At 44.8% G+C, this 15966-nt stretch overlaps 1 protein-coding gene across 1 annotated transcript; it reads right to left on the reverse strand.

Moving 5' to 3' along the window:
* Window positions 1-255: 255 nt before the first annotated feature.
* On the reverse strand, window positions 256-1766 carry GPR151 (G protein-coupled receptor 151). The gene has a single exon (XM_035013879.1). It carries the CDS (start codon window positions 1507-1509, stop codon window positions 256-258), a length of 1254 nt encoding a protein of 417 aa, XP_034869770.1. The 5' UTR covers window positions 1510-1766.
* Window positions 1767-15966: the final 14200 nt, after the last annotated feature.

Raw genomic sequence — 15966 nt, forward strand, 5'->3', positions numbered from 1 at the left:
CCTGGAATTTCTAGCGCGTGTGCCGGAAGCATCTTCACAACACTTAGCCAGGATATAATTCTGAAACACAATCATCATCACTACCATGGTGTTCTACTTCCCAAATTGCACATTTTGAAAATGCATACTGGGAAGCATTTTTGTAATTCTAGCGCTAGTCATTGTATTGTGTTGTATATGGTAAAGGCTGTAGTGTTGACAAGCAGTGGGACGAGTCAATACAATAATCACAATTTGTTTGCTTTGAAACTGAATCTATTTGTCACAATCTCCCATCTCCTGATCTTCATGTTCCCAGGGGATAGGGTCATTGTCTTGTACACAAGGGACTGTGTCCCTCTCATGCCAAAACTGCTCTACATCAGGGAGGATGGGGATCTGTGCCTTCTCACTTCTCTCTATGCCAGAGGAGGGAGAGCCGGTTTTCTCTTTCTCTGGGGTGGATGTTGGGGACTCGGGAGATGGGTCATTGTCGGGAGGGACCTCTGAGTCACCAGCTGGTGTCTTCTGAGACTCTGAGGCAGTCGGGTGCTTTTTGGTTATCCATTTCCATAAGCCTTTCAAGTCTTCCTTGAACTCCTCTGACATCACTAGAAAAATGAGAGGATTTGCCGAAGAGATGGAAAACATGAGGACTTGAGACAGGGCTATAAAACCTTGTGGTGGGGCCGGGCCTCCGGCCTTCACGTGCCATATCCACAGCCAGGCTACCCATTCAGGGAGCCAGAGGACAGCCGAGGTGACAGCAATGCTCAGCAACATCACCGTGAGTTGCTTGGAGCGCATCTGGTTTCTAAGATTTTGAGTCTTAGTTCCTCGTTTTTTACACTGGCCATAAGCTCTCCAGAAATAAAAACTGGCAAGGAGTGACGGAAGGCAAAATGCCAGGAGAGGGTAGAGCTTACCAAACATGGCCATGAACTCTTCTGCCACAGGGGGTACATCCATGAGGCACATTTCCACACCCGCATGAAGCCTGGTGGTGCTAAAGAACCATTCGGGCAGGGGTAGCAGGCTAGCCACAGCCCAGATGGCCACCAGCACTGACCAGATGGTGCAGTTGTGGATACTTACTTGCTTGGCTGGGTCACTTGCATACATGAAGCATACTTTGGCCACTGCAACGATCGTCAGGCTCTTGGCTGCCATGCACGTGTGGATGAACCAGTCAGAGGACTTGCAGACAAACCAGCCGAGGTCCCAAACACTTTTGAAGTATGCTGTAGCTCGGACAGGTGCAGAAAAGAGCAGGAGAGAGAGATCGGCCAGGCTGAGATTCAGAATCAGGGAGTGGATCATGGATGGCTTTCCTTTCCAGGCGCTGTGAAGGAGGACGCCCATCACGCAAACGTTCCCCATGAAGCCCACCAGGCAGACGGCCACCAAGAGAGCCGGGACGATGGTCCTCCAGTCCTTAGAGTCAGAGGGCAGGTATCCTCCGGCAAAGTGGAGATGAGCAGACGTGTTCATGGTGCTGGAGTTGGAGCCTGCAAAGGCAGTTGCCGGCATCAGCTTTCCCACGCAGCTCGTCCTTACAGAAGTCCGCTCCTTTTTGTCTTTCTGCCTCGGCTCTTCGGTGTGGGAAATAAATGTGCTGTCATCAGTGTCCAGTGACACCCTGGGCCCTCCCCTTGCTTGTTTCCTGAGAGCCGAATGTGGAAGAAGGTTGGTTGCTCACCTCTGCTCTGTCGCATGCGAGACACCACCGCTGCACTGAACGGCGGCAGCGGGGACGCTTGGGGGCTGCTCATTAGCAAGCCTTGTGTCACATCGCCAGCCCTGTGGCGCTAAAACCCCATAGACTCATAAATGATAAATGAGGACAACACACATGTAAGTGGGATGTATTCCTGGGGGGTCACGAGCCAGTGAGGCAATTATTTTCAACCAGCTGTTTCTGAAATCTTGACTGCAGTCTGTAAATCAGCAAACACTGCTGCGGAGAAGTGACTCGTGCACTCCAGCCTGCCCCAGAATCACCTGCATACCTGATCCAGTGGGTCAGGAGGAAGGCCCAAGAATGTGCATTTCCAACAAGTTCCCGGCAGATGTGGACATGGCGGGTTGGGCGGAGGTGTGTGTGTGGGGGGCGGGGCACTGCCCTGTTTTAAAGCAAGAACGAACGCTGCTTTTCCGCCTGCACAGAGGAGCTCCTGCCTTGATCCAGCCTACCCACCAGCAGCCACTTGAGGTCAAGCGCACAGAGCTGGATAAAGAAAACGAAAACTGCGAAGAAGGCCTATGTAAAAATCTAATCACAGATGGGTTTAGTCTGTAGTTTATCCAACTGTTGTGAGTTTTTTAGAAGTGATTTTAGACTCTGACTTAGACTATGTGGAATATGATTTCAACAGGTGGTGATGATGATGAAGGCAAAACAAGTGATGAGTTAGGCTGCTTTGCAGAGAGAAATCCTAGAGAATTTACCGAAACGAGGAATAGAAGAAAAACAATTTCTATGTGGAAGGCATTTAAGGTGTTTCAAAGAAAGTTACATGTTAACGTTGGAAAACGAGGAAGTTCTTGGAAAAAAAAATTATCCTAGTGCTAGTCTTGACACTTTATGGTAGGCAGTGGAAAGATGCTCTGGAGGAATCAGAGGAGCCGGAATTGTTCAGGGCAAGGGGTTTGTGGGATTGCCGTGAAGATGCGTCCTGCTTGGAGTGTAGCCGAACCAGAAATGCTTAGTATCGGGGGCACCTGGGTGGCTCAGTTGGTTAAGCGACTGCCTTCGGCTCAGGTCATGATCCTGGAGTCCCGGGATTGAGTCCCGAGTCGGGCTCCCTGCTTGGCAGAGAGTCTGCTTCTCCCTCTGACCCTAACCCCTCTCATGTGCTCTCTTTCATTCTCTCCCTCTCAAATAAATAAATAAAATCTTAAAGAAAGAAAGAGAGAAAGAAATGCTTGGTATCGGGCACTGAGAATGTGCTGGGCTGGGAGTCCGACCTTTGGGTTCTGGTACTAGCTCTGCTTTCACCAGTTTGCCTCTGGAAAGTAAGGGGATGACACTTCAGAATTCCTCAAAGCCCCAACCTCACCCGATAAGAACGGATGGAATAAACAGCTCCTGATTTTTGGGAAGTCTGTCTGTGGCGCTGGGTTTCTTTGTGTCTGTCTGCCTCCCCTCTCCCTCTGGAAAGTCAGGGTACTTCAGAAACAGAAATGGGCTCAGTGCCTTGTCCCAGCAACTGCCATAACCCTCAGTTTGCCCTATGGCCGGGGAAATAATATGTGCACACCCCAAAGCACCCCTTGTGGGGGTAAAGAGGCCACGCCATCTTCTAAGGAGGAAAACAGGGGCAGGGGGCGTGTAGAGAAACTTCTTGAGCACTACTTGGAGCAGATGGACATGGTGTGAATTAGAGACTACCTCGTGTATGTGGAGGACATCCGTTCAGGACCAGAGACAGAGACTCCTTGACATCATGGCTTAAAGCTTAGGACGCTCCAGGCTCCCGAAGACATGTGACAGACCTCTAAATGAGTTCCAGAAGGCTTTAACGTCACACAAGTCTGATCTTTAAAAGACAACTAGGGAAACAAAGGCCCATCAGTCATGTGGTTCTTCCCCAGACTATTAAAATGGACTCGGGGAAGGATCCCCCGGTGCTCCAGCTAGAGACCAAATGTTTGTCCTGAAGGATGGGAAGGCTGAGTTTTCCACAGTTTTTGGAGGTAATGCATTTTAACTTTATATTTTGAAAAAATTGCAGACTTAGAGAAAAAAATGCAAGACCTTATGCAATTCATATACACCTCATCCAGATTCACCGGTTATTAACATTTAGGTACACTTGCTCTCTCTCTCTCATATATATGTGCCCATATGTGTATAGATGCACATACATATTATTACTTTCTGAACCCTCTGAGAACTAGAAATGAGTTTTTGAGTGTTCTTCCTGAATCATCGTTAACCATAGAAATCAAAATGAGACTACATGCTTGTAGCAAAAAGAAATTCTCTCCTTTGGCAAGCCCCAGTACCAAGTCCCGATTTCTGTTTTTCTTTTGATCTATCAGCACTTGTGCCCCTAGGTACTGACAGGTGTGATCTGTAGCTTGTGTCCACTTTTCCTGCATTTTAATATCATTTCCATTTAAAGGCTAAATGTAATTTAGCAAACCTAAAGGAAAAAAAAAACCACTATATGCATGTTTCTTATTTGTAAGTTGATCTTTGTTGATAACATATTTACTTTAATACAGGATTAAGTTGTATGCATAATGGACATTTGTCAGGTTTCCGTTTTTATTTATTTTGGGGAGTTATCTAGTATTTGAACCCCTTTCCTGTTTGGATAGACGGGATCATGGGGAGAAATTATGTGGGGGAGGTCGACTGAGCAATACAATACAGAAATAAAAAGGAGAGTTAGTTATGTGGGATGAAAAGCAGAAGTAGCCTCCCCACCCCCAAAGTGCTGGAAACAACCCAAATGCCCACATTGGTGAATGGATAGACAAATGGTTGCATTGGTACAAGGGAATACTATCCAGCAGTATAAAAGAATGACACATACTACAATATAGGTGAACCTCAAAAATACTATGCTAAGTGAAAGAAGCCAGACACAAAGACCACAAGTTGTGAAATTCCTTTTCTATGAAATGTCCAGAAAAGGCAAATATATGGAGACAGAAAGCAGATAGTGGTTCCTGGGGCCAGGGGTGGGAAAGGGAGTGAGTGCAAATGGGCACAAAGGATCTTTTTGGGGGGTGATGGAAGTGTGTTAAATTGGATGGTTACACAATTCTGTAAATGTGCTAAAAATCTTGACTTGTACACTCAAAATGAATGGATATTATGGTATGTAAATTATACCTCGATAAAGCCTTTTTTTTTTTTTTAAGAGTTATTTGGGATGGAGTAAAGGTAAAGAGCAGATATGTCCTGCTCTTAGAATGCTCAGGAGACTCCAGTAGAGGGGATATTCTAATCCTAGACTGTGATTTACAAAAACAAGTGATAGAGCCAGGGAGAGGGATTGCAGTTTAGAAGGACCAAACCAAAATACAGTCCTGGGCAGGGAAGGAGGATTATAAGAGGCAGCAGAGAGAAAGGGAGAGGTCTCAGAATTTGCCATCTCTGGTGCTGGTTCCCAGCTTGGAAATGGACTCCCAACAAAGTCTTTTCCCTCTACTCCACACTCATGTGAGGCCCCAGAAACAGTGCTGCTACACCTTCTTCCCAGGAAAAGTCTCCGCGGGCGCCAGGCTGTTTTTCCTGACAGGGATACCACCTATAGCAATGATGCTAAGGGGAAGCCCCTGGTAATGGAGCGGCATTAATAAAACAACAGATAATCTAAGGCATAGACATTAAAAAAAAAAATTCAATTTGTAGAGGTGCCTGGGTGGCTCAGTCGGTTAAGTGTCTGTCTTCGGCTCAGGTCCTGATCCCGGGGTCCTGGGATTGAGTCCCGAGTCAGGCTCCATGCTCAGCGGGGTGTCTGCTTCTCTCTCTGCCCCTCCCCACCACTTGTGCTCTCTCTCTAATAACTAAATAAAATCTTTTAAAAAATTTCAAGTTGTAAAGGACCTCAACCAGCTTAAACTTCAAAAGAACCCAGACAAAGCAAACTAGTGGCCATGTTTTTAAGTGGCTTTTAAAAAAATTTTAATTCCAGTGTTGTTAACCTGCAGTGTTACCCTAGTTTCAGGTGTGCTTAAGTGGCTTTTGATAAAAGCAGAGCTGAGTGGGCCCTCTTCCGGGGCTGGACCAAGTTTACCCCATAGCTCAGGTCCAGGGGATGGTGAGTGATACTAACAATCATTTACTGGGGGGGTCCTCAGTGCCACCTTGATGCTCCACGTTCTACCCACGGAATCCTCAGGACGGCTCTTGGAGAGGGGGACTGCTCCAACCGCCTTCTTACAGATGGGGACTCTGAGGCACAGAGACCCGAAATTATTTGCCTGTGGGTCTGTAGAGCTCACAGCCAACAGATGACAGAGTTGGCATCAGGACCCAGAGTTAGGGACCCAGAGGTGGTGTCCACAAACAGTGTGCTATCCTGCCCTCCTAAAGAATTAGCTGTGGGATACTTCCAGTTCATCACGATTCTGAAGCTGGTAGAGTTCAGTTCAACAACAGGTATTGAGCCCATTGGCTCTGGGAATATAAAGCTTGTGTATTTTCCTTTCAGTGAATATTTACCAAGCCACTCCTCTGTGCCGAACACTAAACATCTGTGCTAGACCCTGGCCGCCCCCCCAGGTGGTGGAAGAGTCCCTTTTCTTAAGGAGCTGCGATCCAGGTAGAGGCACGAACCTACAGGAAAGTTCGGAGACAGGGCTGTAAGAGGCTTGCTGTCGTGGGGGGCCTGAGTGGGGGCACCTGGAGCAAACCAAGAGTCGGTGGTGAGCGTCTGGCAAAGGCCTCCTGCAGACGTGAAATCTAAGCCGGGACCTCAGCCCTGCCCTTCCCTGCGCGTCTCGGCTAGAGCCTTTGTGGAGTTCATGCGTGCTGTGTATTCGGTATCCCTGTATGACACCCAGCAGAAAACAGCTCTTTCTTATCAGAGAAGTTCGCATGGTTGACATCAGGTCTCCGAGAGTTAAAGTCTCCCTCTGCCTGTAGGTGTAGGCTCTGAACATGGCAGGTGCAGCTCCTGGAGGCGCAGAGCTGATCGGGCTGGGCTTTGCTGGTCAGCTGCAGCTGGGGAGCTTGCTGAGCATGCTCTGCTCCGGCTGTGCGGGCTCTCTGTAAGTTAGCCCTCAGCGATCCAAATTCCTTGCCGTCCCCTCACTCCCCCTCCCACTTTTTTTTTTTTTTTTAAAGATTTTATTTATTTATTTGAGACAGAGAGAATGAGAGAGACAGAGAGCACATGAGAGGGGGGAGGGTCAGAGGGAGAAGCAGGCTCCCCGCTGAGCAGGGAGCCCGATGTGGGACTCGATTCCGGGACTCCGGGATCATGACCTGAGCCGAAGGCAGTCGCTTAACCAACTGAGCCACCCAGGCGCCCCCCCTCCTACTTTTGAAGAGGGGTCACAATGCACTGTTGGTGTTCCCTTCTTTGCTGACAGCATTGCTGTGTTGAGGTTTCCTTTCCCCAGTGCCCTGGTCATGCCATTTTTTGGACCACAGTTATCTTGTTGGTGTGGAGTCACTTTGGCTGGGGGTCTTCCTGACCGGCATATCCCATTACTGCAGGTTTAGGGTCGTGGAGGGTTGTTTCAGGCTGCAGGTGCAGGCTGAGTGAAAATCTGTCTCTAAGGTAAGTGTCTGGCTGGGTCTAGGTGGCCACTCCTACAAAACAGCACCCCTCCTCCTGTTTCTGCTCTTGGTTATGTGCCTCTTAAGTCCACTGTCTGGATGACTATCCTGTAGATTTCAAATTCCACAGACTGCGAGTCTGGACATTGGAACCCTGCCCTGAACAAACGAGACTGTTATATCTGAAAGGGGCCCCTCTGCGTTGTGTGGGTCAAAGCTTCATTGTCCAGCTGTGAAGACAGATGCTCTGACCGTGGACGTGACTTGTCCTGTTAAGGCGACTGGCTCCTGGCTAGCAGGGCACAGGCTGGGATCCGTGAAGCCAAATGGCTTCTTGTTCTTTCCATCGCCTTGCACTTTGTCCTGCTAGGGATTTTTGTCTTTGTGAATAATTCATGTTTTGATTTTTATGGACGATAAAATTTGGACATGGATGTGAAGGCTCTTTGGAAAGCATGAGGATGGTAAGAATATAAGGACGTGGATGCATCTTGCCCGCTTAGGCAGAACTTGAAAAAAATCACTCCTAGTCCCATTGAAACACAGCTGTGGTCGATATCGTGATGTATTGTCTTTGATCTTTTTTTAAATGAGAGTTTGTTTGCTTTTTCTGTTGTTAAAATGCAAATGATAATTGTAGCTATGATCTTTGTTATAATGTAATGAGAGGCCCAGTCAAAAAGACCATGGCTTCTCAGGGATTGATGTCACCACAGTGAAGACAAAGTCGGTTTTTGTTGGCGCACATTGTCTAAGGAGGACAGAATCTTTTCAGCAAGTAAAAGACTGAAATATTTCTTTGGGCCCAGAATGGTTAAAATTCTGCTTTGGACACAGCCCATCCCTGGCTCCAGCTCTTTTGTTTTGTTAGGATAATCATTTGTGGCTGGACCTTAAGGAATGACAGGTCCCATCATTTAGAGGAAAATCTAATTAAAAAAAAAAAGAAACAATTCCTTTGCCATGTCCATTTCTTCGACCTTCTTTTTTTAAAAAGAACTTGATTGAACTATGATTCACATGCCATACGAGCAGCTCCAAGTGTACAATTCAGTGGTTTTTCGTATTTACTCTTGGCACCTGGGTGCCCATCCTGATGGGATGATTTCCTCGGCACTGACTAAAGCTGTTTCCATGACCGACAAATCCAGCAGGTGGCGCTTGGCATTGTCACAAACCTCCCAGCACAGGATGAGCTGGGGAAGGAACGTGCAGTGTTCAGAGGTGTGGTGGTCACCTGGTTTCCGCAGCAGGTTAAGGAAGAAGAAAGGACGTTGCCATCCCTGAGTCTGGGATTTGTCTTTCTTTTAAAAACGGGAGAGGCAGCTCTTGTGATCTGTAGGTTTTGTCCTTCCTGTTGACTCTGGCAGGGAAAGAAAGTTTAAAAAAAATTTGTTAAATATCCTTAATGACTAAATATCATACTGCAAATCTTTGAAATGTTTGGATGGAGGGGAAGGAAGGCAAGGAGTTGATTCCAAATATTTCAACTGGGTATACAATGTTGGGTCGGGTAGCTTTGAGGCTGAGTGCGTTAACAAAAAATCTTTTTCAGCCCTTCATTATAAATCCTTGATGAAAGTTCAGGACATTCTTCTAAAACTTTTCTACTTTATGCATTATTTTACCCCCCTGCTAAGTACTTGTAATTGACAAGAGTTGAAATATGCAAGTTGGAATTACTCTCATGAAGTAGGTCTCTAATTTTCACTGTCATAAAATTTTTTTAAATTAGGTAAAGGAGTTGACAATATCATCACTTTGTAGAAGAAAGTGAAGCACCCCGAAGATTTTGACCTGATAGTAGTTACAAAATGGGTTAACTGCGGGACTAAGCTAGACGGTGGATTCCTGATTCTGGTTCCAGCTCGTCCTACCAGGTAAGCCTCTCAGTGGGACATCAGTACCTTGACAGATGATTTCAGGTATTCTCTATCGGTTTCCTATTCCTGCTGTAATAAATTACCATGAACCTAGCGCCTTGAAACAGTACAAACCATCTTACAGTCCTGGAGACCAAAGGTCCTAAAATGAAGTGTCAGCAGGGCTGCATTCCTTCCAGGAGCCATAGGGGAGAGTCCATTTCCTCATTTTTTCCAGCTCCTAGAGGATGCCTGCACTCCTTGATTTGTGGTCTGTCCTCCATCTGCAAAGCCAGCAGCACAGCATCTCCCTCCAACCCCCCCTCTGACTTCTGCTTTTCTTATGGCATCTCCTTCTCTGACTCTGAGCCTACTGCCTCCCTCATAGAAAGGACCCCTGTGATTACATCAGGCCCACCGGATAATCCAGGGTCATCTTCTCATCTCAAAAGCCTTACTTCACATCTGGAAAGTCCTTTTTGCCATGTAAGGTAAATATTCACAGGTTCCTAGGGCAGAGGCATCTTTGGTGGAGGGGTATTATTATCTCTTCCATGTATTCTAAAAAAAAAAAAAGTTCGGTGGTAGTGAATTTGGGAAATGCTGGACTAAACAAAGTTAAATAGGACTTAAAAAAATAACTGAGCATGGGGCGCCTGGGTGGCTCAGTTGGTTAAGCGACTGCCTTCGGCTCAGGTCGTGATCCCGGGGTCCTGGGATCGAGCCCCAAATCGGGCTCCCTGCTCGGCAGGGAGTCTGCTTCTCCCTCTGACCCTCCCCCCTTTCATGCTCTCTCTATCTCATTCTCTCTCTCAAATAAATAAATAAAATTAAAAAAAAATAACTGAGCTTATATTTGTTGAAACTTTTGTATTTGTGAAGCACTTTGCTAAATTTTACATGGGTTATCTCATTATTGTGACGACACTAAGGAGTTCAGTTATTCTCATTCGTCAAATGAAGAAACTGAGGTTCAAAGGTAAATGACTTGCTCAAGGTCACACTGCTCTAAGTGGTGGAGCTAGAATTCAAACTCCCATCTATCTGATGCTAGAGCTTGAGTCTTGAGGTTCCATGATGTTAATACTCTGATATGTAAGGCAGGGGGTGCGGATGCAGAATTTTCCAGATGAACCTAGCCAGCATTATAGCATCTTACCAGGCTAGTGTTCTTCAGAACACTTTATGAAATGATAAACTTGGTGGCCTTGATAGGAGTGTTAACCAATAGTACTTTCTGTGATGATGGGAATATTCTCTCTCTCCACTTTCCAGTATGGTAGCCACTAGCTACCTGTGGGAATTGAGCACTTGAAATGCTGTTAAGATAGCTGAGGGACTGAATTGCAAATTTTATTTGATTTAAATTATTTAAATAGAAATAGTCACATGGTGGGGGTAATAATAGTGACTGGGTGGCTCAGTCCGTTAGGCCTCTGCCTTTGGCTCAGGTCAGGATCCCAGGGTCCTGGGATCGAACCCCGCATCAGACTCCCTGCTCAGTGGGGCGCCTGCCTCTCCCTCTCCCCTGTCCCTCTCCCCCTACTCATGCACGCTCGGGCTCTCTCAAATCCTTCTGAAAAGGATGTGCTTTGGGGTGGAAGATGACAGTAAAACAGGATTTCAGGCGTCATGAGAAAAGTCAGTGGAGATCTGTAGACCATTGAGTCCCAGGCTTTGATACACCTATCTTGGTTGTTGGTTATCTGACAGTGTCCTGTAAACATGAATGTGCTAGTGGAAATATTCTCAATTGTTCAAGACTCTGAAGCCGTTCTATATAACTGTGGGTAAATCAAGGCAGTAGGACTGAGGTCTTGTAGAGTCTTTGAAGCTAGTCTCTTTGGGGAGACAGTATGTACTTTGGTGAAAGATCATCCGTCGTGTTGCATAAAACAATACCATTAGAAATGCAAAGTAAGAACCAAGTTAATACTGTGGTCAATGGTGCTGACTCTTAATTTAGCTATGGAAAACCTTTTTTCAGATGAAATCTTAGGCAGGACCCCAATATCTGTAACAGATAAAATGAGAGTTGTTCTGTTTGAAGCAGTTGAGTGAATCATGGTCCTATTATCTGAGCCCCCTTCACTTACTATTGAGGCCTGTGAGGTACGTCTCGGAAACTCCAGGGTATATCCGTCACTGACAGAATCTAGAAAAGAGGTTAAAAGCTCAGAGGCAGGAGAGCTTCTGGGTTTCTCAGGGGAGGCTGCAAGGGAGAAAAGAGATGTGACACCTCCCAGATGACTTTATATGCATATTTTCAAATATATTTCATATTTAATTTTGAAAAGATGAAACTAGATGTCTTTGTAAATTTGCTTTTTCATATTCTGTCATAAATAACTTTGAACAATTGATCAGCATCTTTAAAATGGATGCTGCGTGTTCTGTCACATGTTTGTACAGAACAGGGTATAAGTTTGGGAGGAAAGGATTTTTTTAGGATTTCACGTCACCGATTGAAGTCAGGCCATTCCCGGCAAACTTGGGTATATTCCTTACTTAGAACCAGACTTAGCAATGACTAAAGAGCCATTCTTGCCCATAAATGCCACATGACACTGGAGATCATTGAACTGGGTTTAAATCTTGCTACGGTCATTTGCATTTCCTGTATCATGTGGGTACTGGGATTACCTGGACAATGGAATATTGAATTCTTGAGTTCTTCACACTATCCATTACGAGGTCTTTGCCCGCTGAATCTTGAGCATTGCATTTCATGAAGTAACTAATTCAAAGTCATGTGGTCAGTAAGTGATAGGCCTCGGATTTGATCCTAGGTGGTCTATCTTTGGCATTTGAGCTCCAAAACATTAATGTGTCTCCAAAATAAATTTTCTTTCTAATAACTGTAACTCTAAGTAATGAATTATCAAGGGAGCTATGGGGTCCGCTCCTGGGGAATGGTAGAAGTGTGTGTACTAGGCACTGTCTCTGTGCTTGATATGAATTAGTTATTTCTCCTGTGATAATGACTAGAATCTAGACATTTTCTCACTGGAGTCTCCTTTCAACCTCAGTACTGCTTACTATAAAACACTTTGTTTGGTGAAGACTTTCCATATATATTTCTTTCTGCATATTTAAAAATAAACCTATATATATGTATCCGGTTGTGAATGGGATCCTAGTAGATTCCATCATGAATGAATCTTTGTTTTTGGCTGTGTAATATCTGTAACAAAGTGGTATGAGTGACTTTTATGCCTGGAGTGTGAATGGAGGTGACCTATGGAAAAATGGGGCAGAGCTCTGCTCAAAGTGCAATTAATAAATATTATAAAATACCCAGTAACTTGTCTTTAGAATTAGTAATTGATATATTTCCTAGAATCAGACAAGTTTTTTTTTTTTTTTTAAGCAGATTCTGTGCATGATGTGGCGCTTGAACTCACAACCCTGAGATGAAGAGTCGAATGCTCTACCAACTGAACCAGCCAGGTGCCCCAGAATCAAGTAAGTTCTTGGTCTTGTTTTTTGTCTTACATGGACAAACACAGTTGACGGTCATAAAGCCTACACTCCACCAAGGCCAGATAGTTTTTAATACATTTTGGTGTGCTTACTGATGTCTTTTGCTATTTCATTTGTGCTATGCTTGAGACCTATACTTCTGGTCACCACCTGCAATTTGAGTTTTCCAGTTCCCATCCATTTTTAATAGAAGTTCATTTAATGACACAATGTGGTAACTCAACTCTACCAAGACACTGCAGCCGAGCCTGAACTACTGATGAGCAGGCAGTGCCCCCTGGCGACAGCTGGAGGTATCGGTTCGGCTGATGGAGAAAAGAGTCAGTGTGATGTTCTAAAGGTGGTTGCTGAGTGCCTGTGAGTAACTGGCAAAAATAGGGGTGGAATGAAGGCTAGGGACTATTGTTGAATGGGACAAAGATGAAAAATACTTTTAATTGGGATAAAGACATCTCATTGTAGACAGAGGAAAATGAACACCGAGATTTAAAAAAAAAGTTAAAGATTCTTATGAGAGGGCAGGTGTATAATCTTCTAAACTGCATTGAGGACCAGCAGGTTTGGCCTTCTTGGGAGCTCGTTTGAAATGCAGAATCCCAGGCCCTACACCATGGTTACGGAGTCAGAATCTGCATTTACTAAGAACCTCAGATGATTCATCTGCACTGTGAAGTGTGAGAAACGCTGGTGAACAGCAGAAGCGTTGAGCTCTTGGACTTGAGATTTAGATAGAGCTGGGTTGGAATCCCGGTTCTGCCGATCCTTAGCTGTGTGCCCTTGAGCAAGTAACAGGTGCTTTGGCTTCCTTACCCGTAAGTGAGGAAGACGTTGGATTTGGATTACTGTAAGGCAGCCATCACCCCCGTTACTGCCAACGTCAAATGAGGGCTCACATGTTTCAGGCACTGTTCTGAGCGCTTCTTCTTTTTTTTTTTTAATTTTTTTTTTAAATTTATTTATTCATGAGAGTCAGAGAGAGAGATAGAGAGAGGCAGCGGCAGAGGGAGAAGCAGGCTCCCCGCCTAGCAGGGAGCCCGATGCGGGACTCGATCCCAGGACCCTGGGATCGTGACCTGAGCCGAAGGCAGATGCTTAACCATCTGAGCCACCCAGGCATCCCATTCTGAGCTCTTCTTAATGAGATCTTGCAGGCTGCATGTCTAGGAAATGGTAAACGCTCACCAGTGGAAAAAATGCTGGGCAGTGATGATTGTAATCCTCCTACAGTACCGTCTTTGAGCAGGCGGATGGAATGGAAATGCCTCAACAGAAGACACAAAGACTGTAGGGTTGGCAGGTGGGACCTGGGGGCCGGGGGCCGTGGCCTCGGGGGAGCTTTGAGGGCCAAATTCTCAAACTTGACCCCTCTTCATTAGTGATGCAAAAAAGATTATTTAAGATGAAACCAGTCTTCAGAAAGCTTGCTTAATCTAATAAACAACTGGATATCTGTTTAACAGTGGTTCTGTAACCTTTTGGTCTGAAGATCCCTTGACACTCTTCACAATTATTGAGGCCCCCCTCGGAGCTTTTGTTGATGTGGGTTATATCTGTCAATATTGACCTTATTAGAAACTAAAAGCTGAGAAAAATTTTAAAGATTAATTCATTTAAAGATATGTTAATATACGTAATAGGTTTTTTTTTTTTTTGTAAGAAATAACTACACTTTCTAAGAAAAAAATTCTAGTGAGCAGTGTGGAGTAGTGTATGTTTTTGCAAATCTCCTTAATACCTGGTTCAATAGAAGAGAGCTGGATTCTCCTATCTGCTTCTCATTCAGTCTGTTGAAGTATCATTCATCATGTAGACTCTAGAAAACTCCATTGTACACTCATGAAAGCAGGAGAGTAAGAAAGGCAAATAACATTTTAGTATTATTAGAAAAGAGTTTTGATCTCGTGGGCCTCCTATAAGGGTCTCAGGGACTCCCAGGAAACTGGTGGTTTAAAAGATGAGAACACATTCTTTGTAAACAAATAGATGTAGTTGAAGGCAAAAACTATTCTTTGAGATTAATTAATTGCTTAATGGGCCAAGGCTCTGCTGGGACCCCAAGTTGTACTTGTAATGCATGAAATGGTCTCTGTGAGCATTAGACTTCTCAGCTTTGCTAATTCGGATTGGTTTTACACACCTGTGGGGTTTATCGTATTTCCACGGGAGTCTTTGATTAGGTGCACTTGGCAAATTACCTTTAGATTTCCAGTTCAGCTGCAAAATATTTGGCATTTTACATTCTTGGGCTGTTCTGCTGCTAGTTAGGAATGTGGTGATTAACTTGCAGGGTGGGATCAAAGCATTGCTTGGCTTTCCTGTCATATTTTATCTTCTAGAGAGAAGAGAAGGGTGGTAAAAATAGAGCAGAAACCTCTCATTAAATATGCCTTTCAAAATAGAACTGTCAGGGGAGCCTGGCGGGCTCAGTCGGTGGAGCCTGCGACTCTTGATCTTGGGGCCGTGAGTTCAAGCCCCACGTTGGGTAGAGACTTTACTTAAAAAACATAATAAATAAATAAAAATTAAAAACAAAATTGAGTTGTCAAAGTGTGTTAAGTTGGAGTGGGCTATAAAAATCTTTGCATGCTGATTGGGAAGACCTTGTAAGGTAGTGATATGCCTTGCTTGGAGAGCTGCATTTGGCATGAGTTCAGGGACAAAGAGCCTCTTGTGTTTTGGCCCCTTTTCTGTGACACAGCTCCTCTGAGCTCCATGTTGGGACAAGAAGGTAAGCTTCCAGTCTTTGGGGTGGCTAAGTGGAGTGTTGCTCATTAAACTTGAGGACCAAATTGATATGTATTAATCACATTCAGAAATATGGGGGGAAATTATTTCAAACTGACTATTTTGGGAAAAAACCCACAAGGCTTTGTTATGCAAATATGGCAATTCTGAATTTTCTTCACAAATCTTAAACGTAATAAGAGAGCAATTTGTAAGTTTGGCATGCCTATTCGTTTCTTAAATGGCTGTCTGTTAAAGTCAAATTCAGTTTATATTTCTTGAACACCTATCATGAAATGCTAGGAGAAGTTCAAGAATATGGTTAAAAAGAATTTTGTTTTTGAGAGGCTTGACCTAACTGTGGCTGGTAATGAGCCGGCTGGACTAATGTGGTAGCTTTATGCAGTTGCATGGATCTGCCAGCAGAGGGCGAGGGACAAAAGTCCCTTGCTGGCGAGGACAGAAATGCTGTGTAAAGGGTATGAAATCTAATACCTACACCGTGTGTGGGCAGTGGAGACCCCGGCGAACTGGAGCGGGGTTCTGGGTTTCAAAGGACCAGCTTGCACTCGTTGCTAGCTGCTGGTTGCCTTGTATGAAGACAGCCCCATTTTTGGTCAGATGTGCTTTTTCAAGAGAAGAAAGTATTCCAGATTTCTCTGTGAAATTTTCTGA

The sequence above is a fragment of the Mirounga leonina genome, unplaced genomic scaffold (assembly GCF_011800145.1).
Source record: "Mirounga leonina isolate KUSES-001 unplaced genomic scaffold, KU_Mleo_1.0 Mir_168, whole genome shotgun sequence".
NCBI classification, from domain to species: domain Eukaryota; kingdom Metazoa; phylum Chordata; class Mammalia; order Carnivora; family Phocidae; genus Mirounga; species Mirounga leonina.

Coding starts and splice junctions, on each gene's coding strand:
- GPR151 (XM_035013879.1), bottom strand. CDS start 1,509: ATGCCGGCAACTGCCTTTGCAGGCTCCAACTCCAGCACCATGAACACG.